Consider the following 26,306-nt stretch of genomic DNA (forward strand, 5'->3'; position numbering starts at 1 on the left):
ATCAAATTATTATTCTCTCTCAAAAGTCGCGCAATTGAGATATTGTAGAATTTTATGTCATATACCTTTTGTAATGAAGCCTCGGATCTCTATTAAGTGAAACGTCGATCACGGATTATCACACCTTGTGCCCCTGTCGGCAGAACGTACAAAATATTCCGCCACGGGTTTCGTTTTTATCCTTAGCTTATGTTTCAAGTGTACCTCTTTTATGTATCAGATAAAGTTGTATCATCCGCAGTCACAGTTTTGGAGCTTTGGTGACACAGACGTAGGGGAGCAAGAAAACTTCTGGACCTAGGTAAATCAAGATAAAAAATGATTAGGGAATCTGAAGGTATTCAGTCTGTATAAGATTGACCCAAACTTTTTGTCATTTGAGATAGAGGCCTTGCATTGTCTTGTTTCCTTTGAGAAGCAGCGATTCTTACAACCCGGTATGAAGTCTAAATCGCTGATGCCCTCATAATACAAAGCACGCGAGCATATGAAGATATGATGGCGACATGAAAGGATATGTTCACGGTTTATTTGGCCATGGTCCGACTCCCAAGCGCCAACAAAGCCAATCAAGAATCTTAATTGCAACAATAAACATAGAAAAAGTGAATCCCCTCCCGCTTTCATGATGAGCAAACACTCTACACCACGGGGGAACATCTCACCATGCCTTTGCAGTCCTTTCACCGTATAATGGATCTTCCACCAGAGATTCGTCATGAAATATATTTTTTGGCCACACCAGACCGTGTTGTTCACATCCGACGCCCATACCCAACGCCCGATCTTGATTACAGAAAAGAGCGTTTCTCGTGCAGTACCCTCATTCCCCCTCTGCTACACATGTGTTCCGAATCCCGGGACTTTCTGACAAGTACTGGCCACAAGCTGGTTTTCCGGGACCCATCAACTGGGCGGCGATTCTGGTTCAACTTCAAAAGAGATACGCTGTTTCTCGACATAGGGGCACTGGTCAAGATATACGAAGGCATCAATCCGTTCCCCTGCAGAGATACCCAAAGAGTTCACAGAATAGCCTACGCGAGGGAGGACATGGGCCTCTATGACCAAGCTATCAGGTTTGCTCTTCAGAATTTCGTGGAGCTTCAAGAGGTCTTTCTCATTGAGTGGACTAGAAACGTGATAGATTTCTACGGGCCTTGGCTCAAGTCCAGCGAAAGATATTTTCCCGATCCTATTCCACAGAGACACAGCTATGAAACCAGGAACCTCTGCAAGTTTACGGAGATCCAAAAAATTGATGCATATCTCTGTTGTCTTCCTCGCTTAGCTGATCTTCGGCGCCCGCACTCATGGAAGCCAGGCCGTTGGTGCAATTCTTTGACCGTCTTCCCTCCAACTACCATACCAAAAGACACAGATCTCGCCAAGTATCTCAGGGAGCCTTACAAGAAATGGGGATCTCTTGATCACCCACGAGAATATTTGGAGTCAAGTTTCGCGAAATACTGGGCTGAATTGGGGCGGCCAAGCGGGAAGCTGCCCAAGTTCAAACCCGTGCACCTCCTCACCGACGCTGAACATCAACATATCCAGCGAGAACGACGCATCGGTTTCAGAATGCTGCAAACAAAGTTCCGTATAAATAGGCTTTTTGGATTGACTAAGAACAATCACGTTAGACTTATTGGGAAATTTTAGCAAACTTCACCATGTCAGTACAGGAAAAAAGAACACATCATTGCATCATGATATAAACATCTACTAGAAGATTCGATGCTGATACTTTAAGCTTATTAGAAGAGCAAAGAAAGTGGCATTGCACAGCCCACCAAAAGCCTAGACCATGTTAAGACAGATGGAAAAGACCTATGTCAAATAATTTCAATTTGTGAGGCTTGAAGTACGCGTATTGTCAATGGAAGCTTTGTTGATACCCTGATTGCCACTGAAATGTCTGTCCTCATTTTGTTTTAGTTGAGAATCAAAATTACAAACCTTGCCTCAATTTCAAGATGTCTTATTTGCAGTTGAGACCTGTGGCTGAGAGCTTATATCACCACACAGAAGTTATAAAGATGTCAATGTTGAACAAACCTTTCAAAACAAAAGAGTCGAAATAAAGACTGCGCAATAATTGAACCTTGACCGTAAGAAAATTTTTCATAGGTTGACTTTTTTCTCAGTGCATAACTATAATTCTGCACCTATTTATACGTCAAAAGCCCCAGAATATCAGTCGAATTCTTTTATCTACTTCATTCACTTGCTAGATATACAAGCAATGGCCAACTTTCAAAGCCTCCCGCCGGAGATCCGGCACGAAATCTACCTCCTCGCCACACCAGCTCGTGTCGTCCACCTCAAAGCTGAGTTTGTCAATGTCGATGAATGTTATACACTTTGGCGGGTCTCCAGTTACCAAGGAGCCTTTTGTCACTGGCGACAATCCAAAAACTACGAAGACCGCGTGAGGGTATATTTCTACAGCAATGCTCCAATACCAGTTCTGCTTCATACCTGCTTCGAATCGCGAGACTTTCTCATAAAAATGGGATATCAGCTCGCTTTCAAGACCAAGTCTCATGGGCCAAGAACGTGGTTCAACTATGATCGAGATATCTTATTTAAAGATCAGAACACTTGCGATATTGCACAGTTTGATCCTGGTGATGCTATCAGAGTACGTCGCCTGGCTATTAATGATTTCTCCCATTGTCTCTACGAGGTGCCGGGAGACCTTGAGCCGGCCCGGTGGCATAATTGTCATAGACTCTGCCTGTATCCACAGTGCAAGGAGTTCACGGCCCTTGAAGAGCTTCTTGTGGTTGACTGGACCCGAAACGCTTTCCCCAGGGGACTGACGAGAGACACGGGCTATCCTGCCAAGCCCCCTCGGAAGCGACACCGTTACGATACAGGGAATCTCTGGAAATGCGTGAAAGTGGAGGAAACTTCCCTACTACGAACAATGTACCACTACGACCCTAGGGAAGAATTGTATCATGGACCGAAGATTGACAAACCGCGCGGCTATGGGCCTGCACCTAATATTGCAGACTGGGGTACTTTTGGCACTCGGAGTGCATACCTGCAGTTGGAACTTGTTAGGTGCTGGAAGAGCCAAAATGGTTCCGCTGGCGAATGGAGGGCGCCGAGAATAACTCTAATGCACTTGATCGATGAACGACAGGAAGAGATCCTGCAGCAGAAACAGAAGATGGCTGTTGACGAGCTGCGTGGACTGCGGCAATACTAGGCTCCTGCTTTAAAGGAGAGAAAAGAACGAATTGATGCTGGGGTAGGTGTGATTAGTTCCCTTGAATTACGGTATCTTTGGGCAAATCGCTGGGAGAAAACCTGCTGGATCGAGAAGGATATCTTTTCATAGTTTTGAGTTTTGAAGTCTAATTTAGAAATTAATGGGATTGTCGGAATAGTCTCGCCATGTTACAGGGTCATACTTGGTTAAACTTGTTTTATATGTGGAGATACGAGGTGAATACAGTGGCCCAAGGGAGCAAGAAACCATCTAATCTCGACTTCAGTTGCTAAAAGTATTTATTCTAGAGCACATTGAATTTATATTATATTTGTTCAACATAAACTTCTCTTCGTTTCGGATGAAAGTCTTGACGTTTCTTATTTTACCTACCCTAGTTCGATTGCAAGATCCATGTTAAGACTAAAATTCTGATATAACAAAACCAGATACGGGAGGATATGGCGGATAATCTTTATGGTCAAGAGGCTCCTCACCTCTCTCAATTCTCCACCGATTCGTCGCCTCCAACGGCCCAGACAAGTCTTTGAATAACCAACCCCATTTCTTAACAAACCCCTCTGACATTTCCCATCCTGATACATCCCACGGCGGTGACCAAGCAATCAAGCCACGTCTTTCCATCTCATCGTCATGAAAGCCCTCATACAAACCACCAATGCAATCAGCCCATAAATCATCCTCATCGAAAGTCCCATAAGCTCGAATCAAACAGTCCCGGGCTTCTGGGGAGGGAAACATATCAATCCAATCACAGTGCATGACTGTTTGTTGTAGAACTGTGGGGAGAAGGGCTGAAGGGAGAGAATTCGGGTCGGTTGGGTATGGGACTACGTGGATGATGTCCTCATCGCCGCAGTCAAGGGGCGTGGTTAGCATGCCGGAGATGAAAGTCCTGTTAACGGCTAAGGCGCGGAGGGCGTTGTATTGGAGAAGTGTGATTAAATGATCTGAACTGAGTGGAAAGGCGACGTTTGACTGATTCTTCTTGGTCCTGTATGGTAGTAGGGGCTGCCTAGCGTTGTAGATCTGATTGGCATGGGATGCTGGGACGATGGACATGGTTTCTTGGTTGATATCCCAGCATTCAACCACTGGTTCAGATTTGACTGTCTCAGCCTCAGCCTTTGATGCCTTGACCTTCTTTTCTTGAGCCTTCCGCTTCCCTGTCCAATCATTAGCTAGGAAACACAAGGGTCATTGTAAGTTGCCTACGGTATGCTCTCATGTTCAGCCTCGTCTGCGCCCGCCTTCTTGCTGCAGCATCTGTTGTCCCGGTCCAGTCATCTTCTAGGCTTAGTGCCTGTACCCGGTGAGTAAGTTGTGCCGAACCATCTTTCAAGTTCATACCTCAGCCAATTGCGGCATCGAAGTGAGCTGAACGCATGGTTCTTGCTGATGAATCGACATGTTGAAACTATGAAGTGTTGATGCCGAAGGGAAATGCAAGCTGCTCACATTGTCGTGTCTGGCGGCTAAAGACGTTGGATTTGGAGGTGCGCAGACTAGCAAGGGTAGAGAGTCAATGTGATAAGATGATTGGTTGATGCAATATAGCCCAGCTTGACATAGTCTAGCGTCATGCAACCTGCTCACTCGTCCGTTTCTGGGTTTGCATTAGTGTTGCCGCGGAGTGTATCGTGATTGGCCAGGCACTTCTTGTCTTTATGCAGCCTGCTCACAACACTTGATGCGCAGAGGGCACGATGGAATTAGCTATGGAGTTAAGCGTCGGACTTTCGCTGCGGACTTCATCAGGAAGAACTATAAGAGGATAACTCTAATATGGATTCCCAAGTCTCTATGCTTATCGTTTCAAAACCACTCCAGCTCATCAACACTGCTCTTTCAGTTTATTTAATACTTAGATCGATTCAACAAGACCTCACAATGACCTTTCACCCCGATAGTCTCCCCGACCTCACTGGGAGAGTGTACATTGTTACGGGTGGTAACTCTGGGATGTAAGTCTACCTTCAATACCTCTGCTAATAGGTCTTGATCTCTAATCCTTCTTACAGGGGGTTATTCACGGTGTCCCACCTAGCAAGACATGGCGCCCACGTCTATATGTGTTCACGGTCTCGCGACAAAGGAAACAAAGCTATTGCCGAGATTCAAAAAGATCACCCTTCCACCAATATTGACCTGTTACAAATCGATCTGATGGATCTCGGAAGTGTCGTGGCTGCCGCTAAGCACTTCCTCTCTCTTGAGACATCCCTCCACGGCCTGGTCAACAACGCAGGCATCATGGCTACGGCATTTCAGATCACCAAAGATGGGTATGAAGCTCAGTGGGAGACGAACTATCTTTCCCACTGGGTTTTCACGGAAAATCTCATCCCAGTGATGCTGAAAACATCAAAGTCATCCCCTCCCGGAACTGTGCGTATAGTCAACCTCTCTTCATCTGGCCATCTAATGGCCCCTAAGGGCGGTATCAACTTCGACGACACATCTCTCAAAGACGGGAACGTCTGGGAACGTTACGGCCAAAGCAAACTCGCCAATATTCTGCATACCAGAGCTCTACACAACAAATACGGCCCCGGCTCAGGTAACAAAGAAGGCGAGATTTGGGTAACATCAGTGCATCCCGGTCTTGTAGAGACAAATCTCTTGTCGAGTGCGGATTCAGCTGAGATTGGGAGCTCGCGACTCCTGCCGCTGCTGAGATGTATGAAACTGTTCTGGACTGCGGATCGAGGCTCCTGGAATAGTCTTTTCTGTGCAGCGAGTCCGGATATGAGACCTGAGCAGAGTGGAGAGTATATGGAGATCTACCATCGGCTGTTTGAGCCTTGGTGGCAGAATAGTGCGGCGAAGGATGAGGAGTTGGCGAAGAAGTTGGATGAATGGACGAGGGAGACTATGAGAAAGGAGGGATGGATTCAGTAGGAGTTCCTGATATGATTGAATTGTTATATAGACTGTACTTTTGCTTGTAGAACCTGAAGAATAATCTCATAATGTATCATAAAGATCGTTATTTTGCCAGTTCTGCCACGTTACCGTGCTCGTTTCAATGGTGGTATTGAATACAGCATTAAAATCTTCCTTGTTCTCCCCAAGGCAACCTCAAGCCATGAAGTCTGCACCCAGCCGATCCAGCATGTTCTCAGTGGCATCATGCATTGCTTCAACCAAGTCCCAATCCATTCTATCTACTCCCCCCTGAGATGAGCTACCATCAACACCAATCACGTTCCTCTGTTGATCATAAGATATCCCGAGCTTCTGCGGATCGAACATTTCTAGCAATGGCTCACCAAAGATATCCCCATCGGCGGCAGAGAGTTTGGGGTCAGTCACAAAGGCCAGCAGATCGTCGTCGATGAGGCCTGTTTGGTTAGCAGTTTGTTCAGTCGTATACGATAATCGACGCGGCCTGGTCCTTGATCCTTTGCTCCTCTTCAACAAGCAGCGTAGCCATGCCGGGAAGTCAAATTCTTCCGGCTGCCTGCCTTTGCTGATACAGACATCGACAGTCCAGATCATTCTCAGGTACATGTTCGGCTGACTTCTCAGAATCTGACTCCAGTCTGTCAAAGAACTTCCGCTGGCTTGGAATAGACATTGGCTGTCAATCTGGGCTAAATTGGCAACGTGTCTCGCTGTCTGTCTCACCCACTCTACACCATAGTACTGGGGAAAGAAAGCATTCATGGTCTCAACTAATACTTTCAGTCGATCCTGATTTGATGCTGGAGTTGAGCCGGCTTCCACCGATCCGTTACATGACAGCTCATTACTGAGCGATGATAATCGCGCGGTGATGGTATGAAGCGTCAATGGTGTAGCTAGACAAGCAAGCCTGTAAAAGAACATTAGTTTCAGAACTGAGTGGCAAATTCAAGTGCTGTGCTCGGTTTACTGGACTTACGCTGATATCGGGAGCCAACGGGCCAAGCGACGGCGGGTAAGCTCCTCATAGCATTTCGTGATCTTCTGAGCAGCATCTTGCACCTCGAATGAGCTTTGCTGGAGTTTTAAACTTCGCCCCGGTCTTGCTGTATCTCCACCCGCAGAATCGGATGTGAGAGACTGCCGAAGTATCTTATAGTGACAGAGTGCAATGGATGCAGTGCTACACCATTGCTTAGTCTAACTAGGATGAAATAAGATACAGGGCGACTCACTGATAGTAGATGTACATGAGATTCGTCTGTAGCACAATGGATTTCTCCTGATCATTTCCTTTTCCATAAGAGTCTTTGGGCTCATTCTCAAAAGGAGGAAACTGGGCCGAGACTCTCACATACCAGGCCTTCAAGGAGGCCTCACATTTCTCAAAGGCGAGGTCTTCGTCCTCGGCAAATCGTGACTTGGACTTAACAGAGTCCTCAAACGGGTATGTCAGGGTAAGCACATCAGTCAGAAGAATCATAAGTTCAAGGAACTTGGAGAAAATGCCTATTTGACGCCGTTTCGTAGCCGGGGTGAATACGCTCGACCGATATATGTCGTCCTGAAGGTGTTCGGCGCCCAAAAGGATTGTGTTCTTGAAGTCAAAACGGTCGTGGGTGATATGGAGACTAAAACGCGTGCAGAGCGGCGAGATACGATCCATGATGACACAGCACCACCATAAGCGGTGGAGAGAGTTTTGGTATTTCCGCTGTTTCGTGGATGTAATTTCTATTAGCTCTGGCACTTCTGTGTATCGGTCCGCGTTGATACTTCTGGCGTGCTGGATGGCTAAGCTCAGCCAGGTCTTGTAGGGGTTTAGGGTCGTGTTCGAAGGTGGTACCCAGCCCATCATGAGAATGGCTGCTTGAGCTAGAGGGAGGGACGATGTTTCCGATCCTAGATCGTACAACAGCTGCAGGTTTTCGGTTAATTTAGTGGCGGACCATTGGGTTGCTCTGACACCAACCTTTGTTCGTCTGTAGAATTCTGCTCGAGCAGTTCTAAGGCTCGAGAAACCAAGTTGCTTGATGATGTGAAGAGACACGAACTAGAAAGGTTGTTATTGTTAGTTCATGACGCCGCATCAAACGATGTAACAGAAAGGATATACTCACGTTACAACTAGCAAAAAGCATAGCCTGAAACACAAGAAGTGACATGGTGGCCTGAGGACCTGTGGATTCCTTCTGAGAGTACATTTCCCAAAAGTCACCTTCATTGAGGAGCGGAAGTAGAGGATGGTGGTGTCTAAAATATTGCTCAACAAAGTTATCGAGAATCGGTCGACTTGGGACGTGTAAACATCCTTGAGCCTCCATGTAGTTGAGATCTTGCTGAGCAATCGTGTGAATGTTGTGAACTCTCAGGTACGGATAGTGAACGAAGAGCACTGTAGTACTTGTGCTGGTCCTCTGGGCGCCCGGCCGGGCAGATGGAATGTTAGGAGCCGTCATCCTGAGACTATGTGTCGAACCTTGTTCTGATGAGCTTGTTTCTGTTTGCATCTGGTTAGATATCATGACCAAGATGCAGTGGAGTAAAAAGTGAGGATGGGTTGTTTACCTCTGACGGGTGGACCATCATCATATCTAGATGACGTCGAGTGTATCTCTGTGGTCTCTGTCTCGTTGTCGCCAAGGCGATTTTCAAAGAAGGCAGTGTCGTCGATAGTATCACCGAATGTCAACAAACCAGGGTCGAGGCTGGGTGTATGAAAGGATAACCCAGGGTGGTCATCGAGTGCCTCGGTGCCTGTGGGAGGAGGTTCAGAGTCATTGGCATTATTGGTTTCATCAACCTCGTCGTCTTCCAGTTGCTCCGACAGCTGCCGATCGTCCCCCTGATAATCATCTTGGGGCGACCAGCTTGTCTCGTTCCTTGGTACCTGCTGATTTCTTGAGACAATGTGAGTTAGTAAAGGCAAGAAAAAATCTATCGAGAGAATCAAGAGGGTAGCTCCTTACAGCCTGGAAGCGCGTCCAACCACCAGACAATTCTTGCAGTCGAGGTGACAATTGGTGCATGGCTGACCGCGTACAGAGACATCACAGCGGACCTTTCTGAATCTGCATGACAGACAAGCTCGAGTCGATCGTTTGCGGCGCTGTGTGCGCTTTGTTTTCTGATGGGTGGAAAGCGGTGGTGACAAGACGGCAGAGTCCATTTTCGCGACTGGGTGAGTCTGAGTAGGAATAAGAGAGTAAATCCCAAGGTAAGGAATTGGGGCTCGGATGACTACCCCATAGATGGACAGGCAAGCAAGCCATTGAGTGGATACGTGGGGAAAGAATACCGAATGGTATTGCCGCAGAATGTTGCACTGTCATGACTAGACTAGACTGTTGTGCCTTAGCTAATTAGCAAGCTTAGGTCGAGTAGTCGAGGACTGGATTGACCTGGGGCAGGTGTCAAGTTTGCGGGGAAATGACTTTAGCGGAAACCTTTCCGACAATTTAAAGCGTTGAGCTACTCTTCACCTTAGACATACCAGCAGTATCATACCAATGATGGTTGACTAGAGTAGAGCCACCGACAGGCTTCCCCTCGGGGCCCCGGAAAGACACAAGTCTAGCTCGAGTCCAGTGGGTACTTGATAGTTATATCAGAACACAGCTCAAAATCTCGTACCTCTACTAGCGCCGTAGCATCCCTCGGCAGAGCAGCTGCGCTCTGCCGTGGTAATAGCTGTGGGTCCAAAGCCACCCATTTACCCCATACTCTCAATTTAGGCATAGATTGATCTGGGGTAAAACCTAAACAATGAAGGGACAGGCTATTGAGACATCCAATACAGACAGTATGGTAAGTCTGCTGCTGCTAGAAAGGCTGCCTCTAACCAATATCATGATAAATTATCAGTCCCAATCAAAATAAATACTTATATGACACTCAGCCTCTCTGTCCATCATGTACCAAATCCAAAATCTTCTCCCGATCACTTCACACGCTATCCTTGATTATACACAACTTTGGATAACTACCACCTAGCCTGATGGCTACCAACCAAGCATCATCCATGGAACCCATGTAAGCAAACTTCCACAGCAACTTTATCTATCAGACTAATAACAATGTTACAGCCGTACAGACCCGGACATCCCGGGGACAGTTGACATGAGCCTCTCTGGTAAAGCATAGCACCTCAGACTTTTGATTTCAAGAAACCACTAGCTAACCATATTTTCTAAACAGAAGGCCAGGAGTCGACTGCCTACGGACTGGCTCTCTATCCAGTTCCCTCCGATGACCCCAACGATCCTCTCCAGGTGTGTACATCTTTCACTCACTCCAAGTCCATAAGTTCTGATCATACAACCAGTGGCCAAAATGGAAGAAGACTACGCTCTTGTTGCTCGTGTCTGTCTACTCGTTCCTCGCAAACGGCAGCTTGTTCGGCCCGACTGTATACGTCAACTATCTCGCTGATAAGTTCCACAAGACGCCAAACCAGACGTCTCAGCTGACCACGTACCCAAACTTACTGTTTGGTTTCGGTAATATCTTCAGCCTGTCACTGAGCTGTAAAGATGCTGACTTAGGACTCCCTAGGATCTCTCATCTTCGTGCCAATGTATCGTAAAATCGGCCGCCGTCCTGTCATGCTGATATCTCTTGTGCTGGTAATGCCTCTTTATCCACTATAGAAACAAGAATTCCATACTGACAGAGTCATCTTGATAGTACTGTGCCGGTCTCTTAGGAAGTGCTCTCTCCAAATCGTACGACACACTCCTTGGTTTCCGAATGCTCCATGCTTTCGCCTCCTCTGTCTGTGAGGCTCTTCCCGCGCAGGTTGTCGCAGATGTCTTCTTTCTCCACGAGCGTGGCAAAGCCCTTGGCTGGTATACCTGTAAGCCACATAGCCACTACCCTGAACAAACTCTGCTGATCAAGATCTCAGTTGCACTGACCACTGGTACTCTCTCTGCCGTTGCCGCTAGCTACATGCTTGCAGGTGGCCACTCCTACAACCTCTTCTTCTGGGTTGAGTTTGCGATCGGATGCGTCTTGCTCCTTGCTGTTTTCTTCCTCTTCGAAGAAACTATGTTCTTCAGAGATAGCCACATCCCAGGTGTTCCATTGAACGCCGATGGTTCGGCGAGACTTCAGAAAGATGAGGAGCACCAGACTACCGAGGAGATCGAGATCCAGGCGACGCCACGAAACTACGTTCGTGACAGTTACTTGCAACAACTCAAGCTTATCAGAAGAACGGATCCAAACTCTCCCATTGTCATGATGATGGTAAGACATCACAGTGCAGTGACTTGAGCGTATGTTCTAACGACTTGTAGGCCAGATCGTTTACATATTTTGTGGTTCCGCCAGTCTTTTGGGTCTGCTCAACTTATGGTATGTCACATGTACATAAACTCATTACAGGCAGAGTCACCTTGCTAACTAATCACCTTGATAGGGATCATCATTGGCTTGGCAGCCCTTGCTTTCACCGCCACATTCCCGGGAATCGTGACATCTCCTCCTTACTCCTGGCCGATCGTAAGGGTACCAAAGACTATCTGTGGATCAATATTGACATCATTTCAAGGAGAACACGGGGCTCATAGCCGTCTCCGCCTTCCTGGGTTACCTCGCTGCCGCCGGGCCGTTCAGTTCGCTGCCTGATCGATTCTCTGCAAGGTTAACCAAGAAGAACAACAACATCTACGAAGCAGAGTATCGCCTCTGGTGCCTTGTTGTAGTACTTTTCGTATCCCCGGCATCTCTCATCCTGTATGGATACTCAGCCGAGAAACAGCTCCACTGGTTCGGTCTAGTCTTTGCCGTTGGACTTTTCCAATTCGGTATGTCTTGAAAGCAAGTATTTCAGCTTTGTGCTAACGATCGTCTTCTTGAAATAGGCGCATTTTTCTTTTTGACGTATACACTTGCTTACGCAATGGACTCGTATGAAGCAAATGTACCAGAAATGTTGATTGCTATGAATATCGGCAAGCAGGCCATCTCTTTTGGGTTTGGGTATGAGGTCATCAACTGGATCATTAAAGATGGGTATGTGACGGTATTTGCAGGGATCTTCTGCAGTGTTCTTTTGGTCAATAACCTTACGGTCTTTGTCTTCCTGGTGTTCGGGAAGCGACTGAGAGGGTGGTACACCCATACCCGCCTAGCCAAGATTCACAAGGGAAGCATTCATTGAAGGGTTTGCTATCGTGTTGGTAGTTACTCGGTTAGTAGCATCGGTGTTATTTTTAGCTGAAATGTGTATCTGAAAGCCTATCCTCGCTCCATAACTTGGTTTGTAGTCTCTCCTTCTTGGTAACTTGAAGCTGAAAACATCAACCTCATCATTGGGCGCTATGACAATGGCCTTGGTAAGGCCATCGCTCACTATTCGTACTGTCCGTCGCATATTCAATAGAATATGCTTCTCGGGTATTTTTCAACAGAGAGACCTTGACATCTGATAGAGGAGGAATAATCTTAGTCAACCCATCATGCTATCACCAAGCATCAGGAAGTGTCAGTGGCGCAGGCTCGCGACCCCTTAAGATTTGGTTTCGGTTCATCCGACAGGATGATAGAAGCGTGCTATTTGAGCACTCCGCTTGACTGTATCTGCACATCTGAGTTGACAACTTGCTCGCAATAGGCACCCATAGACTTAAGGCACCCGGATATCATGGCTATATGTAATTGATGTAAGTTCAATGAGTTAACGAAGAGATACTAGACTATCAACTATCCATTGCATTTAGAAGCCCAACGGACACCTTATCTCTCAAGCCTTCCTGGATCCAACCGGGGAACCCGCGTATCATGGAAGTCCAAGCTGAAGAGTTTGGTACAACGACTTGAGCCCCATACCCAGTGTAAAGCTGGTTCACAACACTATCAGCGACAGACTCTGCAGATATCGTGGTATCCTTCATTTTCCCCTTAGCGATGAGGTCCGCGATCAACGGTGTCTTCACCCAAGTCGGATGGATGATGCTATAAACTGTTATTCACACTGCAGGACCAGTAGACACAAGCCGAAGTATCTTACCTTGCTCGCACCAGTGGCGCCTTATAAATATGCCTCAGCTCCTGTAGCAAACCCTCGTGGAACGCGAGGAGTCCAGACTTGGTACACCCGTAATCGACATTACTGGCCTGCGTGGCAAAAGAAGCCAGACTTCCAACGTTGACGACATGACCGTGGTTTCGTCGTATCATAGCAGGCAGGAAATGCTTCACAAGCAGTATCGGTGCTATCATATTTACGTCGAAGACTTTGCGGATCTTGGACTCGGGACAAGCGAGGATGGACATGGCGTTGCCGATTCCGGCGTTGTTAATGAGAACGGTCGGGTCTCCATGTTCAGATACAATGTGCTTGGCCACTTTGGAGATTTCAACGGGGTCAGAAAGGTCTGCTGAGCAGAAAGACACGCTGGGGGCTAGAAGCTGTCAGTCTAGGTTGCTGAGAAGTCGTGATGTTGACTTACGAAGTTGATAGCTTGGAGCATTCAGATCAACAATGATGACCTTGATGTGCTTCTTTACAAGCTTGAGGACAATCTCTTTGCCAATGCCACTGCTACCGCCAGTAACAACAACGATTTCTTTTGCCCAGTCCCAACCGCTGTCGGTAAGGTAATTATTGACCTTCCTCCTGGTAAGCCATGAGTTAAATCGCGGGATCAAGCTTATCAAGAGCGCTGCAGCAGTGCCAGCCAAGATATTCTTGTTCTTGGCCAATTCTATTACATAGCCCAGGGTGGCCTTGTCTAGGTTGGGGAACGACATGGCAAGTGGTAGTTTGATTGCGACAATTCCGAGACAGTTGTTAACAGGGTAGTATAGATCGAATAGAACTCAAAATGAACAGTTTTATTCGGATATAAAGTTAATTAATTAATGGTGTGAATCGTCTTTCTCGACGCCTCGGGGTGCACGGCACAGGCGGTATACTTTGCCATGGGGTGAAATGCCGAGGGATCGATTTCCCGAGGGACGTCGTCATCCACAACACACTATGCCTTGGATTCAGAAACATTATTTCGACCTGGACCTAAATCTTTTAATTATTAAATACATAGATTTGTTTGTTATTTCGCCTTGAAGCCAATCCTACAATTGACCCTGTTCTGCCCAAGTTCAACCACTTACAATTCTTCTCACGTCTATCCTCTTGTCAAAATGGCTTCCCACAAAGATGTCGATGTTCCCACCTACGATGGCCTAAAGCTCAAGGGAACTTTGTTCTCTGTCGGTCAGAAAAAGCCTTGCATTATCATGTCAAGCGGTGTAAGTCACACGGGGTCTCGAGATCATACATTCTACTAACTCACCCTTTAACGTAGTGGTCCGGACTGCGATCCCATTTTCTGCCCGAATTTGCAGCACGATTTAATAAGGCTGGTTATGGTGTTCTGACCTACGATAACCGGTGCTGGGGAGAGAGCGAGGGTCTTCCTCGGGAGCAAGTCGATCCGACCTTGCAAACACGCGATTATTTCGACGTGTTCAACTTTGCGGTCACTCAGCCTGAAGTAGACCCTACAAAAATCGTCTACTGGGGGTCCAGTATGTCTGGAGGAAACGCCATCTGCGCAGCAGCTGTGAATCATAATATCGCCGGCGTCATCTTGCAAGTCCCCTTCATCTCAGGCGAATGGATCTCTCGCATGCCAGGGGCGTCGACAAGCTTACTCCTCGGTGAAAGAGCCAAGGCCACAGCGGAAGGATCCCCATCCAAGATCCCCAACTTCCCCAGTTCTCTTGATGAGCTGAAGACCGGCGCGTCCCAAGCTGTTCTCAAAGACCCAGAGTCGATCCCGTTTATTGGTGAAATGGAACGGCGAGGACTTGATTGGTCCAAGACGTGTACGGTGCAGAGTCTGACCTACGCTCTACTTCACGAGCCACTGGCTTATATCCATCGTATCTCGCCGACGCCCATGTTGATGATTGTGGCTGATCAGGATGTTACAACACAGCCCCATTTGCAGCTTGAGGCTTTCAATAAGGCACTTGAACCAAAGAAGCTTGTGGTTCTCAAGGGTATGGGTCATTTCTCGCCTTACTTTGGCACGCCCTTTGAGGAAAACGTTCAGGCCCAAATTGCTTATCTTGATGAACTCTTTGCGTGATATAGAATACAAGAGGTACTAGAATAAGTAGTGTAGATTCAATTAGATATATGAATACCGAATAATGTTATCATTTTTGAATACAATTAAAGCTTGCCTTGGTGTGAAATGAACTTGAGGCTATGATGCTTTGTCGAGTACTTACTCATCTCTAACATTCTTATCTTGCCTTTTCTTCTCCATCCGTACTCTTCAGTGAAAAGAACTGGCGGATATGGATGCACTAACCTGCTGACAAGCCCATGACCTGTAAACGCACCATCGCTCACTTGCCGAGGTGGCCCTTTCATGATTGCAAAACCGCCTTGTATGCAAGATTATATCTAGTAGCTCAAGCTGTATTAGTTCTCTGAAGTACCTAACTAGAAACAACCAAACTAAAGCAGGCGAACCGCTCTGTCGCGAACTCAAGGCGTTGAAAGCAATCGTTGGGTGCCCTCCAAGGCACATTAACCATACATAATCCAATCTAGAGTTTGGATGTAACCTCCACTGACTTTCCCTTCTTCCTCGTTTGCAAGACCCGTCTCAGGATCTTACCGCTAGGGCTCTTGGGAATGGCCTCAATAAACTCCACACCACCCTGAAGCCACTTGTACTTTGCTTTGTGGCTTTCAACATATTTGCAAATCGCAGTCACTACCTCTTCGTCAGACTTATTATTCGTACTAACATCTTTCACCACAAAGGCTTTGGGCACTTCCCCAGCGAAATCGTCTGGAACAGAGATGACTGCGCAATCTGCAACGAATGGATGAGAAAGGATATGCGCCTCGAGCTCCGCGGGAGCCACTTGGTTTCCCTATTGTTCCCGTTAGTTGCGCTTATGTTTAATGCGGACTGAATGGGCTATGGATACCTTTACTTTAATGAGCTCTTTGATTCGGTCGACGATGACGATGTGCTCTGTACCAAGAGGTGACAGACGTACGACAACAACATCACCTGTTCGAAGCCATCTGCCGTCCTCATCCCATACAAAGGTCTCTGCTGTGGCTTTGGCATTGTTCATATAGCCGAGACAGATGTTTGGAGATTGGACATAGAGTTCGCCTGGCTTCTCAAGCTCAGCTACTTCTTTGCCATCCTCATCAATAACCTTGCATCGAGTCCCGAGAACGATGGACCCCGATGTACCGGGGAGAATGTCATGCTCGCTTGTGGTGCAAACAGAAGGACTACTCTCTGTCAAGCCTGGTAGAGTCAATAGTGTCAGGTATTATCCTAGAAAACGTCTTGTTTTGGATCATCTTACCATAGCCCTGCCCAACTTTCCATTTTGGCCATGTCTGCTGCATACTCTCGATGGTCTTGGCACCGAGGGGTGCAGCACCGGAAGTAACCCATTCTATACTACTCAAGTCGTATGAATCGCATTTGCTTTTGTTCTGAAGTAGCTGAATGGCGATAGGCGGGACCTATAACAATTTCCAAGTCAGTTGGATACAAGGGTGATGTATAAAAGCACAACTTACAAGCGGCAAATGACGGACTTTGTACTTCTGTATGGCTGCGAGCATGTGTCCTAGATTGTATCTTGGGAGCACCACGACCTCGTCTCCCTGCCAAGGGAGTATGTGAGAGATAATGACCAGACCGTAGATGTGGCTGAATGGCAGTAGACCCAGTCCGACCTGCGTCTCAACCCCAGCTAATTTCCGCCCATAGGTCTCGTACTCGACTTGCAAGGCAACGTTACTGATGATGTTGTAGTGCGATAACATGACACCTTTCTAAACCCATATTAGCATTCGCCAGAAGGAATTATCTATGGATCCAGGGTCAGACAACTAACCGGAAGGCCAGAGGTTCCACTAGAGAAGCAGATGTAAGCAACCTGTCGCTTTCCTTGCTCCTTGACCCATCGCAACGGCGGGAGCGGAGGCAAGTGTCTTCCTTCATCTATCAGCGTAGATAGAGCGACAAACCTGCTGTTATTTGTTTGACCAGGCATATCGAGGATGAAAATATGGTCTTTAGAGATATTTGCCGCTGCTGCTGCCTCCAAAGCCACGGGAAGGAGAGGGATGCAGGTGAACAAGACTTTTGCACTTGTCGAACGAAGTTGATGCGTGAGTTCAGACACACTGTAAGCGGCGTTGGCCAGACTGACAATCGCGTTGAGGCGATGCAAGGCGTGAGTCAATGGAACGTAATCAATCTGGGAAACGCAAATTTCAATCAGTAATTCTCATCAAACATGTATCCTCGAGTGTTTTGATCGCACCGTATTCCAAGAAAAGACACAAGCCACCTTGTCCCATTCCGTGCCGTTGGCGACACTCCAATCGAGTCGTTTTGCTATCACCTTGGCCATAGAGTCGACCCTTTCCCGGACCTCAGCAACGGTATACGTATGGCCCGTCAAACCACAGGTGTATGGATTACGGGAATGTGTCATTGGTTTGCGGCCATGTTTCTCTGAATACATGAATTCTTCGACTGTGATGCTGTCTGGGAGAGGCACTGGAGGGAGCGCTCGCGCCCAGGCTGGTGATACGAAGACCATGATGGCGTTCAACTGGATCAAAGGAACAATTGGTAAAGCACTACTATTGAGACTTGAGATTTTTTTGAAGATACGATTTTATTCTAAGCCCAGCCTCTTTGCCTTGGAGTTACTCGAACCGCGACCCTCGGAGCTATTGCCTCGGCATTAAGTCGACGCACTGTATTGATCTCGTGCAACAGCCCCGTTTCCTTTTACCTTGGGAAATTTCCGATTCTGTGATGATCTTATGATCATTATTCTGTAGTCCCTCGGCAGTGCCGAGTTTGTAGAATACAATGGAGCGTCCACAGATGTGTATTTATGCTTAATACCCCACACTCTACCCATAGCATTTAAACGACGATACCACAAATACGAGAGCGAGAACCATCAAAGAATACTAAATACACACTCCATATAGAAAACATGATTGACGACTTCCGCAAGAGCAACGGTGATCATCTTGGCCAGAATGGCCATACGGCCATGCAGAACGGTTCTGGAGAGAACCCAACCAAGTTTACACTGAAAGACACTCCTGTCGAGAATCAACGACCCATGAGGGTTGTAATCATTGGAGCTGGGTTTTCTGGTATCTATTCAACTATTCGGTAAGTCATCAGTCTACTCAAGGTTGGAATGCCTTGGAGTAAACAGTGAAGTTGACGACTCGAATAGAATGACACAGAGACTGAGGAATATCGATCTTACCGTCTATGAGATGAATGAAGAAACATCAGGAGTCTGGTACAGCATCTAGCCTCCAAGTCCTGGTGACCTTGGTCTAACCTGAGCAACAGGTGGTTGAACCGCTATCCTGGCTTGGCTTGCGACATCCCATGTAAGTCTCTATCCTGGTTTATGTATCTCCTGTATAGGGACTGATGAAATCGGCAGCATACTGTTACCAGTTCAGCTTCGCGCCAAACCCCTATTGGTCATCGCTTTATGCTCCCGGCGCCGAAATCCGTGCATACATGCAGGATATCGCCGAGAGATACGGTGCCAATAGGTTCATCAAGACTTGTCATCAAGTCACTTCGGCCACTTGGGACTCAGAGAACAAGGTTTGGTGAGTAATTTTGAGGCCATGTCGTCAGCGTGAAGTAGACTGATGAAAGGCTTTAGGAGACTTACTGTAAAGAACAACAAGACCGGGGAGACATTTCAAGATACTGCAAACATCCTAGTCTCCGCAAAAGGCGGTCTCAATCAGATTGCTTGGCCGCAGATCAAGGGACTGAAGCAATTCGCGGGTAAGCTCATGCACTCTGGTGCTTGGGATGAAAGGTCAGTACATGGTCGCCTCAGTAAATTGAAGAGACATTGACAATGGGGCAGTTACGATCTGAAAAACAAACGCGTGGGAGTCATTGGCAATGGATCAAGCGCCATTCAAATCGTGCCAGCCATCCAGCCGCTGGAGGGCATCAAGGTGTCCTGTTTCGCTCGATCGCCGACTTGGATTATTCCTGCCTTTGGCGATGCAGCAATGCAAAAATTAGGAATGGATCCTTCAGAGACCAAGTGTAAGTTCCTAGACAAGCCCGGTATCTGGGGATGGCAGGCTGACATGGACAAGTCTCGCGTCGTCACCAAGAAATGCTTGCGAGGCAGCCAGAACTTTACTACAAGATGCGAAAGACACTCGAGGATGAGGCTGCAGCAATCTACCCTTTGACCTTAATGGGCACCGATGTACAGAACGGGGCTAAAGAATTCTTCAAAAAGCAAATGGAGGAGCAACTAAAAGACAGAAAAGACCTACTTCAAATCATTCCCAAGTTTGCCCCTGGCTGTCGTCGTTTGACGCCAGGCCCTGGATATCTCAGGGCGCTCCAACAAGAGAACGTCACCTTCATCAGCCAAAAGATTGAGGAAGTCACGGAACGAGGAATCAAACTCGCCTCTGGGGAAGAGGTTGATCTTGATGTTCTGGTCTGCGCCACCGGATACGACGTCGAAGCACCGCCAACATTCGGAATAATCGGTCGCAATGGGACAACGCTGGCGGAAAAGTGGAAGCCACACTTTGAGTCCTATATCTCACTGGCAGTAGACGAATTCCCCAATTTCTTCCTCATCGCAGGTCCCAATTGCGGTCTAGGCTCAGGCAGTTTGCTCAGTGTCTTCGAAGCACAGGGCGACTATATCGTCAAGGCGATCCGCAAGCTTCAAAAGGAAGACTACGCTACCATCGAGGTCAAACCCGAGCGTGTAGCTGACTTCAGTCAGTACATAGACGAGTACTTCAAAGGTACTGTGTACACGGACGAGTGCTCATCGTGGTATCGCGCCGGTAGACTCGGGTCACGAGTTGTAGCCCTTTGGCCTGGGTCTTCTGCGCAGTGCCTTGAGGTCCTGAGGGCGCCGCGATGGGAGGATTATAAATTTGAGAGTGCGGATCCTACGGGGAATTTGCTCCGGTGGATGGGGAATGGTTGGAGTCAGGTGCTGACTGAGGGCGATCCGTCGTGGTTTTTGGACCGTGATGTTGTGGATGCGCCGGATGAGGGGAAACCTGAGGACAGTGAGTTCTATAGAAGGCGACCATTTTCACACTAGGATACGATCAGTGCAATATATGAGTTGTGACGCCGATAAGGGTATCTAACCTATCCGTTCCACAGTGCCTGAGAGAATTCCAGCGCGGCATACAACGGCACCTAAGACGTACTTACAGTTCTATTCGTTGATAGTGATGGGTCTTTCAAGGAGGACCTTTGATATGAGAAGCCGATACATCTGTCTGGGGGATAATATGCCCTGTTCTTAGTGAGCAAGCTCTGATACAAGCAGGTATGTGAGCGAATCACCAAGATATGTGCTCTCTTTCAACACGAATATAGATTCATAAAAGTCAACACGACAAAATACAGTCTACATGATTATTTTTAGTATACGATATTGGCAAAACCTCTGTGAACGTCAGTTCCCCTGAACTCGGAAGGACAAAGAAGGCCCCAGAGGGCAAAACCTCAAAACTTAGATGAAGACATCATGAACTAGTCTAAAGATGTCCTGAAATATACTAAATTTATATAAGTTCATTTATTGTCCTGGATAAAGGTGTCAAAGTTTTATGCCTCCCTTAAGAAGCTGGTGTTCTACAGAGTCGCTGTGGTTGTAACTCCCAGTCAGCGACACAAGGGATCCTTTGTAGACATTTGCATACTTCTCGCGATAAACCGGCCAGCTCCTGTATCATTGTTCTTAAACATGCCTACTCTTCGGGGTCCAGATGCCATGTATCTCCTACGCGAAACCCTTCAGGGAAAGGGTCCGTGGAATCCAACACAACTTGCTTGAAGCTTGTTATCCATGCTTGCCCTTCGACCGAGGGATAAATAGCAGAATATTCGCCAACCTTGGTTGTTCCCTCTACCCTACCAACAAATTCCGTCCCAGTGATGCCGCGATGATAAAAGTTCTCACCCTCCTTCAGCTCTCCTTTGGCGTGGAGAACTGCAAGCCTGGCACATGTTCCTGTTCCGCAGGGGCTTCGATCTAAGCGCCCGGGAGACACAACGACAGTATTGTTTGCTGCCTTTCCGTCCTTGTACTCGTAGAGGGGCTCTGTAAACTCGATAATTGTGACGCCGTGGATACCAGGGTTTTCGGGATGGACTGGGTCCGTTTGTTCCATGACAGCTCTCTTAATGCGTTCTCCGACTTTGACCAGCTTGGCGCCCTCCGTAGTCTTGATTTTCAGACCAACCGATGCAGCATCGACCAGCACGTAGATCATCCCTCCATATGCAATGTCGACTTTTACCGTGCCTAGATCCGGTACCGAGATCTCTTTGTCGGTGGCAAACACAAAAGCAGGTACGTTATGGAACCTGACACTCTTGCATTTCCCATTCTCACACTTCGCATAAGCAGTAACAAGCCCAGCCGGCGCATCAAGCTTAACAACCGTCTCAGGCTCCTGCATGGTCACCATGCCCGTTTCCAACAGACACGTCACCGTCGCAACGGTATTTGCTCCCGACATGGGCGGGTACTCTTCATGCTCCATGATGATGAAGCCATAGTCGGCTTCTGGGTTTGTGGGAGGCAAGACGAGGTTGTGGCACATGGCGGAACAGCCTCGTGGTTCGTTGAGGAGAAGATTTCGAAGGTGGTCTTCTTTCTTCCAGAAGTGCATCATCTTCTCGTACATTGTCTTGCCGGGGACATCGCGAACGCCGCCGACTACAACGTCGCAAACCTCGCCGCCGCAGTGGACGCCTACGGTGTTGAAGCTGCGCTTGAAGGGCATGGTGAAGAGGTAGAGTACACTGCTGTGATGAAAGTTTGAGTTGGGCAAATTGCTGATGGCTACATATGAAGTTCTATCTAGCATCAAGCTCTTATACAGAAGATCATATCGGAACCAACAACCGTAGGTTATCACTGTTTCTATCTGAGGATTATTGAAGCTCCTCATAATTGGCTATCAGACGGAAGTCTGGAACGACCTTCCAGAAAGCTTAGCTTCTCCGCATGTTCGAAGGTTAGCTTAGCCGCCATCAACTAAGACTCGTGGGGTTTATCAAAGGGTCTTATTTGGGGTAAAGTTGAGGGACATCGGTGGGCGATCCGTAATCGGATGCAACACCGTCCCGGTTCGGCTCGGATTATTCTTGCCCGAACGACAGAACACAAGGAAGATGTTATACTTTACATGTAAGTGCACGAGGGCGTTAAGTACTATTACCTGATTTACATATTTGTCCTTGAAGATCAAATAAACCTATGAGTTAAGGATACAAAGAAGCTTATATCACATAAACTCATTCACCGTTCATCGTCAAACTCTGATGACCATTTCAGGTCGATACCCCAGATCATGACCAAGTCATGCCAAAAATCAAGATCCAAACTCCCAAAACTGGCCATTTTATTGAAGATCTCCAGCTTCACTCCTCATTCCCCGCTTCTTGGTGCCTCGGTTGTGGATATAAGGTGACATTCGGCCTTAATATCGGATGCCTCAAGCCTGGATACAAAATGACTCGCGATACCAGCTTTACTATCCCATGAGTTCGATTGCCGTCATTCGTAACTACTTACAGTGACGCATGATGATTCCACCGAGTGTTTCTCACCTCCTGGCCGTTGGGGCAGGAATTGGTACCCTATTTGCCAATCATGTCTCTGCTCTTGACACGACAACTGTAAAGACGGATAGCGGTGTTGTTAAAGGCTTTACAGACGAGTCTTTTCCTAATGTGGCTCAATTCCTCGGTATACCTTATGCCGAACCTCCGGTTGGGAAACGACGATGGGCTCCTGCAGTAGCCAAAGGACAATTCGGAACATTGAATGCATCGCATCAAGGCCCTGCTTGTCCTCAGGCTGAACCATCCAACAGTGGTCCTTGGCGCCCTGAGTTCCTGATCAAGCCTAACAGTACAAGCGAAGACTGTCTGTACCTCAACGTATGGACTCCATATAAGACTTGGGGAGGTAACAAGGATCAACTACCCGTGTTGGTTTGGATCCATGGCGGTGGTTTTGGTGCTGTATGATCCTCATTGAGTGGCTATCAGTGAAATTGAAGTTGCTTACATGCTTCGTGTAGGGCGGTGGTAACATCGACTATCAAGTACCTCCCCACTGGATCGCAAGGAGTCAGAAACACATAGTCGTCAGTCTCAAGTATGTAAAGACAATCCCTTCTCACTTACATCACTAACCGTGAGATAGCTATCGTCTGGGAATCTTTGGGTTCCCAAATGCCGCGGGTCTTGGCCCCAAAGAGCAAAATCTGGGACTCCTAGATCAGCGTCTTGCTGTCGAGTGGGTGCGCGACAACATCGCACGCTTCGGCGGTGATCCCAAGGGAATCACTCTCTGGGGTCAGAGTGCCGGCGGCGCTTCGGTTGGGTACTATCAGTATGCGTATCCTAAGGAGCCAATTGCGCGTGCATACATCCAAGATTCAGGAGGTGTCTTCTTACCCATCAACAATGCTGATTCCTCACACTCCAACTTTACCTCTATTGCGAAGGCGTTCAAGTGTGATAAAGGCAACCAGGTCGATTGCCTCCGCAGAGTACCATTCAAGGATATCCAGAAGAAGGTCGAGAATACAGCGGGAGTGAGCTTTGTTCCTGTTGTCGATGAGAGAACTAGGTTCTCCGACTACTCGAAGCGGCTTCTATCGTCCAAGATCCCCAAGCTGGTAAGCTCTCCATCACATCATCTTACCACAAGTAAAAGAGGACTATACTGACCTCTCCCTCAGCCATCCATCATCGGTACAAACAGAGACGAATGGAACTTTGGTGCAGAGCCTGCAGAGCCTGCAGAGCCTCCAGTCATGCCACCACCCGAACAAGTCCACACAGACAGTACCTTTGGTTGTCCCGCACACTTCGAAACAGCTCTGCGATCCTCAACCAACGCCAAGACCTGGCGATACATGTACTCCTCAAACTTCACCAACATCATGCCCGGAGACGAGGGTGCTTTTCATTCCGCTGAACTTCCTTTGATCTTTGGGACCCATGATATTGCGCGGAATAAGTCTGGGCCGTTTGAGTACAAGATCAGTCATTCGATGCAGGATTACTGGTTGGCGTTTATTCAGGATCCCTATGCTGGGTTAACGAAGAAGGGATGGAAGCCAACAGCTGGAGGGTATGATGCATTGCAGACTGGTGTGGAGTTTGGGTTTGACAATGAGATTGTTGTGAGGAAGTATTCGTTCAAGTCCTTTCAGGATGGGTGTAAGAATGCTACTGCAGTTCAGCAATAGGTAGTCCCACAATTGGTTATCAGCAAAGCTGGTTCTTATGTCAATTCAATACGATTTCCCAAGATATTTGCCATGTCATCGCCAATTCCTATCATCTAAAGAGCCATGTCTGCGAGAGATATCGGGTGCCGATCCGTAGTCGGATGGACCGGCCGGCCGTGGGGTCAAGAGCCGGCTCCATTAACCGGCTCCGACGCTGGCCGTTCTGCCCCTCCAGCGCCGACTTCGCAGTCATCCGTACCACGATAAGCATCGGGTTTATATACCTATATCAATAGTCAGTAAATATACACAGCTCTACTCTTCATCTGATTCTTCATTTATTGTTTTAGGCACAATGACCAGCAGCCTCGTCGTCCTTGGCGACGCCGAGATCCGCGACCTTCTCATCAGCCTGTCCAAAGAAGAAGTCCTTCAGTTCAAGGAGGCTCTGGAGAACATCCTCATTGACTTTTCCGTCAAAGGTGAAGGGAAATACCAACCAACACCAGATTTCGTCAATCGACCGAATGGGCAAAAGACTCTCTTCCGCACATTCACCTCTCCAGACCATGTAGGAACCAAGATCGTGGTCACGCCAGCTCCCATCAAGGACTCAGAGGGTAACACGGTGAACCGTCCACTTGGAGGACTTTTGTCTTTGTGCGATTCTGCAGGTGTGCCGACGGGTATACTCAATGCTGCGGAGCCAACTGGTTATCGTACTACTTTATCTGCTTTGATTCCATGGACTTGGAGAAGGAATACGGAAAATATTGTGATCTTTGGAGCGGGAAAGCAAGGGCTTTGGCATACTCGTCTGGCACTGGCTCTCAGAGGCTCCGAGATCAAGAAGATCACCATCGTGAACCGATCTGTGGGCCGGGCCAAGGATTTGGTCAAGACGGTTACGGAAGAAAACCAAAAGTACTGGAAGTCTTCTGCCACTCTGAATGTTCTGGATCCTGCTCAAGCTGATTACGACGAGGCTCTGGCATCTCTCTTGTCATCAGCCGACGCAGTGTTCTGCACAGTTGGTTCAACAAGTCCCCTGTTCTCACTCAAGACCATCCTAGGTGATGGAACACGAAGCAGATTACCTTTCGTCGGTGCCATAGGTTCATGGCAAGCCGATATGATCGAACTTGATCCAGAAATGCTTCGCCATGCTGCTTCTCGCGACGACTCATACAGCCCTCATGGTGCGGAAGGCAGTATTCTTGTTGATGATCTTGAAGAGGCGATGGTCAAGTCTGGAGAAGTTATACAGAGCGGTCTCAAGGGTGAAAGGTTACTTCAGGTTGGAGAGATCTTAGATTGGCTAGATGACAAGTCTGAAAGGAAGCCTGAAGGAGGCGTCGAGAAGCTGAAGAAGTGGATTAGTGAGGGCTTCATCGTGTACAAAGGCATTGGCGTGAGTGTCACAGATCTTGCCGCTGGAAACGCGATCCTGGACCTTGCTAGGAAGAGAAATGTTGGAACGACTATCTCTAACTTTTAGCTTAATGACGGGAATAGATAGAAGCTATCTCAGAGTCTCTAATGTGCCAAGTCATTTTGGTGGTCTACATGGTCGATTTCAGAAGCAACATTCGAAACAAAGTCGATGACAAGAATATTTATATCGGTTAGAAGACAGTTTATATGTCAGGATCAGCTGATATAGAAGTTCATGTCAGTCTGAGGCAACCCTCCTCGATGCAGCCTTTGTTCGCAGCCAAGTATGGACTGGATCCTTGAGAAGCTCTGTGAACGTTGGCTGTCCTGCAGTACTCAACCTTTCTAAATATCCAAAACTTATTGAGCAGCAAGAAAAGTTCCAATTGTAAGCTT

The 26,306-nt window shown here is 47.6% G+C and overlaps 13 protein-coding genes across 13 annotated transcripts; 8 read left to right on the forward strand and 5 right to left on the reverse strand.

Annotated features, from left to right (window-relative positions):
- Positions 1-666: 666 nt before the first annotated feature.
- Positions 667-1,662, forward strand: FOIG_01926 (uncharacterized protein; the record flags this gene model as incomplete). Its single annotated transcript, XM_031198941.1, has 1 exon — positions 667-1,662. The coding sequence occupies one exon, from the start codon at positions 667-669 to the stop codon at positions 1,660-1,662; it is 996 nt and encodes a 331-aa protein (XP_031070978.1).
- Positions 1,663-2,245: 583 nt separating this feature from the next.
- FOIG_01927 (uncharacterized protein) lies at positions 2,246-3,220 on the forward strand (the record flags this gene model as incomplete). Its single annotated transcript, XM_031198942.1, has 1 exon — positions 2,246-3,220. The coding sequence occupies one exon, from the start codon at positions 2,246-2,248 to the stop codon at positions 3,218-3,220; it is 975 nt and encodes a 324-aa protein (XP_031070979.1).
- Positions 3,221-3,595: 375 nt separating this feature from the next.
- Positions 3,596-4,654, reverse strand: FOIG_01928 (uncharacterized protein; the record flags this gene model as incomplete). The annotated part of the gene is made up of 3 exons (XM_031198943.1): positions 3,596-4,410; positions 4,460-4,547; positions 4,595-4,654. The coding sequence occupies 3 exons, from the start codon at positions 4,652-4,654 to the stop codon at positions 3,647-3,649; spliced, it is 912 nt and encodes a 303-aa protein (XP_031070980.1). The 3' UTR covers positions 3,596-3,646.
- Positions 4,655-5,134: 480 nt separating this feature from the next.
- On the forward strand, positions 5,135-6,145 carry FOIG_01929 (uncharacterized protein; the record flags this gene model as incomplete). Its single annotated transcript, XM_031198944.1, has 2 exons — positions 5,135-5,208; positions 5,266-6,145. 2 exons carry the CDS (start codon positions 5,135-5,137, stop codon positions 6,143-6,145), a joined length of 954 nt encoding a protein of 317 aa, XP_031070981.1.
- Positions 6,144-9,357, reverse strand: FOIG_01930 (uncharacterized protein). Its single transcript, XM_031198945.1, has 7 exons — positions 9,121-9,357; positions 8,720-9,051; positions 8,272-8,651; positions 8,124-8,204; positions 7,387-8,069; positions 7,131-7,334; positions 6,144-7,061 (listed from the first exon to the last, which is right to left on the reverse strand). Exons 1-7 carry the CDS (start codon positions 9,318-9,320, stop codon positions 6,326-6,328), a joined length of 2,616 nt encoding a protein of 871 aa, XP_031070982.1. The 5' UTR covers positions 9,321-9,357; the 3' UTR covers positions 6,144-6,325.
- A 791-nt stretch (positions 9,358-10,148) lies between these two features.
- On the forward strand, positions 10,149-12,317 carry FOIG_01931 (uncharacterized protein; the record flags this gene model as incomplete). Its single annotated transcript, XM_031198946.1, has 11 exons — positions 10,149-10,183; positions 10,237-10,283; positions 10,349-10,422; positions 10,476-10,650; positions 10,706-10,776; positions 10,838-11,006; positions 11,058-11,401; positions 11,452-11,509; positions 11,574-11,656; positions 11,706-11,961; positions 12,019-12,317. The coding sequence occupies 11 exons, from the start codon at positions 10,149-10,151 to the stop codon at positions 12,315-12,317; spliced, it is 1,611 nt and encodes a 536-aa protein (XP_031070983.1).
- Positions 12,318-12,855: 538 nt separating this feature from the next.
- Positions 12,856-13,909, reverse strand: FOIG_01932 (uncharacterized protein; the record flags this gene model as incomplete). The annotated part of the gene is made up of 3 exons (XM_031198947.1): positions 12,856-13,111; positions 13,167-13,560; positions 13,609-13,909. The coding sequence occupies 3 exons, from the start codon at positions 13,907-13,909 to the stop codon at positions 12,856-12,858; spliced, it is 951 nt and encodes a 316-aa protein (XP_031070984.1).
- Positions 13,910-14,302: 393 nt separating this feature from the next.
- Positions 14,303-15,255, forward strand: FOIG_01933 (uncharacterized protein; the record flags this gene model as incomplete). The annotated part of the gene is made up of 2 exons (XM_031198948.1): positions 14,303-14,410; positions 14,467-15,255. The coding sequence occupies 2 exons, from the start codon at positions 14,303-14,305 to the stop codon at positions 15,253-15,255; spliced, it is 897 nt and encodes a 298-aa protein (XP_031070985.1).
- A 469-nt stretch (positions 15,256-15,724) lies between these two features.
- Positions 15,725-17,764, reverse strand: FOIG_01934 (uncharacterized protein; the record flags this gene model as incomplete). The annotated part of the gene is made up of 6 exons (XM_031198949.1): positions 15,725-16,057; positions 16,115-16,449; positions 16,511-16,673; positions 16,731-16,988; positions 17,051-17,416; positions 17,483-17,764. The coding sequence occupies 6 exons, from the start codon at positions 17,762-17,764 to the stop codon at positions 15,725-15,727; spliced, it is 1,737 nt and encodes a 578-aa protein (XP_031070986.1).
- A 408-nt stretch (positions 17,765-18,172) lies between these two features.
- FOIG_01935 (uncharacterized protein) lies at positions 18,173-20,311 on the forward strand (the record flags this gene model as incomplete). The annotated part of the gene is made up of 7 exons (XM_031198950.1): positions 18,173-18,357; positions 18,425-18,493; positions 18,547-18,587; positions 18,644-18,818; positions 18,875-19,036; positions 19,088-19,275; positions 19,329-20,311. The coding sequence occupies 7 exons, from the start codon at positions 18,173-18,175 to the stop codon at positions 20,309-20,311; spliced, it is 1,803 nt and encodes a 600-aa protein (XP_031070987.1).
- A 658-nt stretch (positions 20,312-20,969) lies between these two features.
- Positions 20,970-22,129, reverse strand: FOIG_01936 (proline racemase; the record flags this gene model as incomplete). Its single annotated transcript, XM_031198951.1, has 1 exon — positions 20,970-22,129. The coding sequence occupies exon 1, from the start codon at positions 22,092-22,094 to the stop codon at positions 20,970-20,972; it is 1,125 nt and encodes a 374-aa protein (XP_031070988.1). The 5' UTR covers positions 22,095-22,129.
- Positions 22,130-22,675: 546 nt separating this feature from the next.
- Positions 22,676-24,579, forward strand: FOIG_01937 (uncharacterized protein). Its single transcript, XM_031198952.1, has 4 exons — positions 22,676-23,256; positions 23,316-23,392; positions 23,441-23,918; positions 23,982-24,579. Exons 1-4 carry the CDS (start codon positions 22,813-22,815, stop codon positions 24,492-24,494), a joined length of 1,512 nt encoding a protein of 503 aa, XP_031070989.1. The 5' UTR covers positions 22,676-22,812; the 3' UTR covers positions 24,495-24,579.
- Positions 24,580-24,722: 143 nt separating this feature from the next.
- Positions 24,723-26,168, forward strand: FOIG_01938 (uncharacterized protein). The gene has a single exon (XM_031198953.1). It carries the CDS (start codon positions 24,832-24,834, stop codon positions 25,972-25,974), a length of 1,143 nt encoding a protein of 380 aa, XP_031070990.1. The 5' UTR covers positions 24,723-24,831; the 3' UTR covers positions 25,975-26,168.
- The last annotated feature ends 138 nt before the right edge of the window (positions 26,169-26,306 follow it).

The sequence above is a fragment of the Fusarium odoratissimum genome (genome assembly GCF_000260195.1).
Source record: "Fusarium odoratissimum NRRL 54006 unplaced genomic scaffold supercont1.2, whole genome shotgun sequence".
NCBI lineage: Eukaryota > Fungi > Ascomycota > Sordariomycetes > Hypocreales > Nectriaceae > Fusarium > Fusarium odoratissimum.

Excerpts from the sequence above, each read along its gene's own strand:
- FOIG_01937 (XM_031198952.1), top strand. The coding sequence starts at position 22,813 with ATGATGATTCCACCGAGTGTTTCTCACCTCCTGGCCGTTGGGGCAGGA. Across the intron at positions 23,393-23,440 it reads CACATAGTCGTCAGTCTCAA|CTATCGTCTGGGAATCTTTG; the intron begins GTATGTAAAGAC and ends ACCGTGAGATAG. Across the intron at positions 23,919-23,981 it reads CGTCCAAGATCCCCAAGCTG|CCATCCATCATCGGTACAAA; the intron begins GTAAGCTCTCCA and ends CCTCTCCCTCAG.
- FOIG_01938 (XM_031198953.1), top strand. The coding sequence starts at position 24,832 with ATGACCAGCAGCCTCGTCGTCCTTGGCGACGCCGAGATCCGCGACCTT.
- FOIG_01930 (XM_031198945.1), bottom strand. The coding sequence starts at position 9,320 with ATGGACTCTGCCGTCTTGTCACCACCGCTTTCCACCCATCAGAAAACA. Across the intron at positions 8,652-8,719 it reads TGATGGTCCACCCGTCAGAG|AAACAAGCTCATCAGAACAA; the intron begins GTAAACAACCCA and ends AGATGCAAACAG. Across the intron at positions 8,205-8,271 it reads TGCTTTTTGCTAGTTGTAAC|TTCGTGTCTCTTCACATCAT; the intron begins GTGAGTATATCC and ends CAACCTTTCTAG.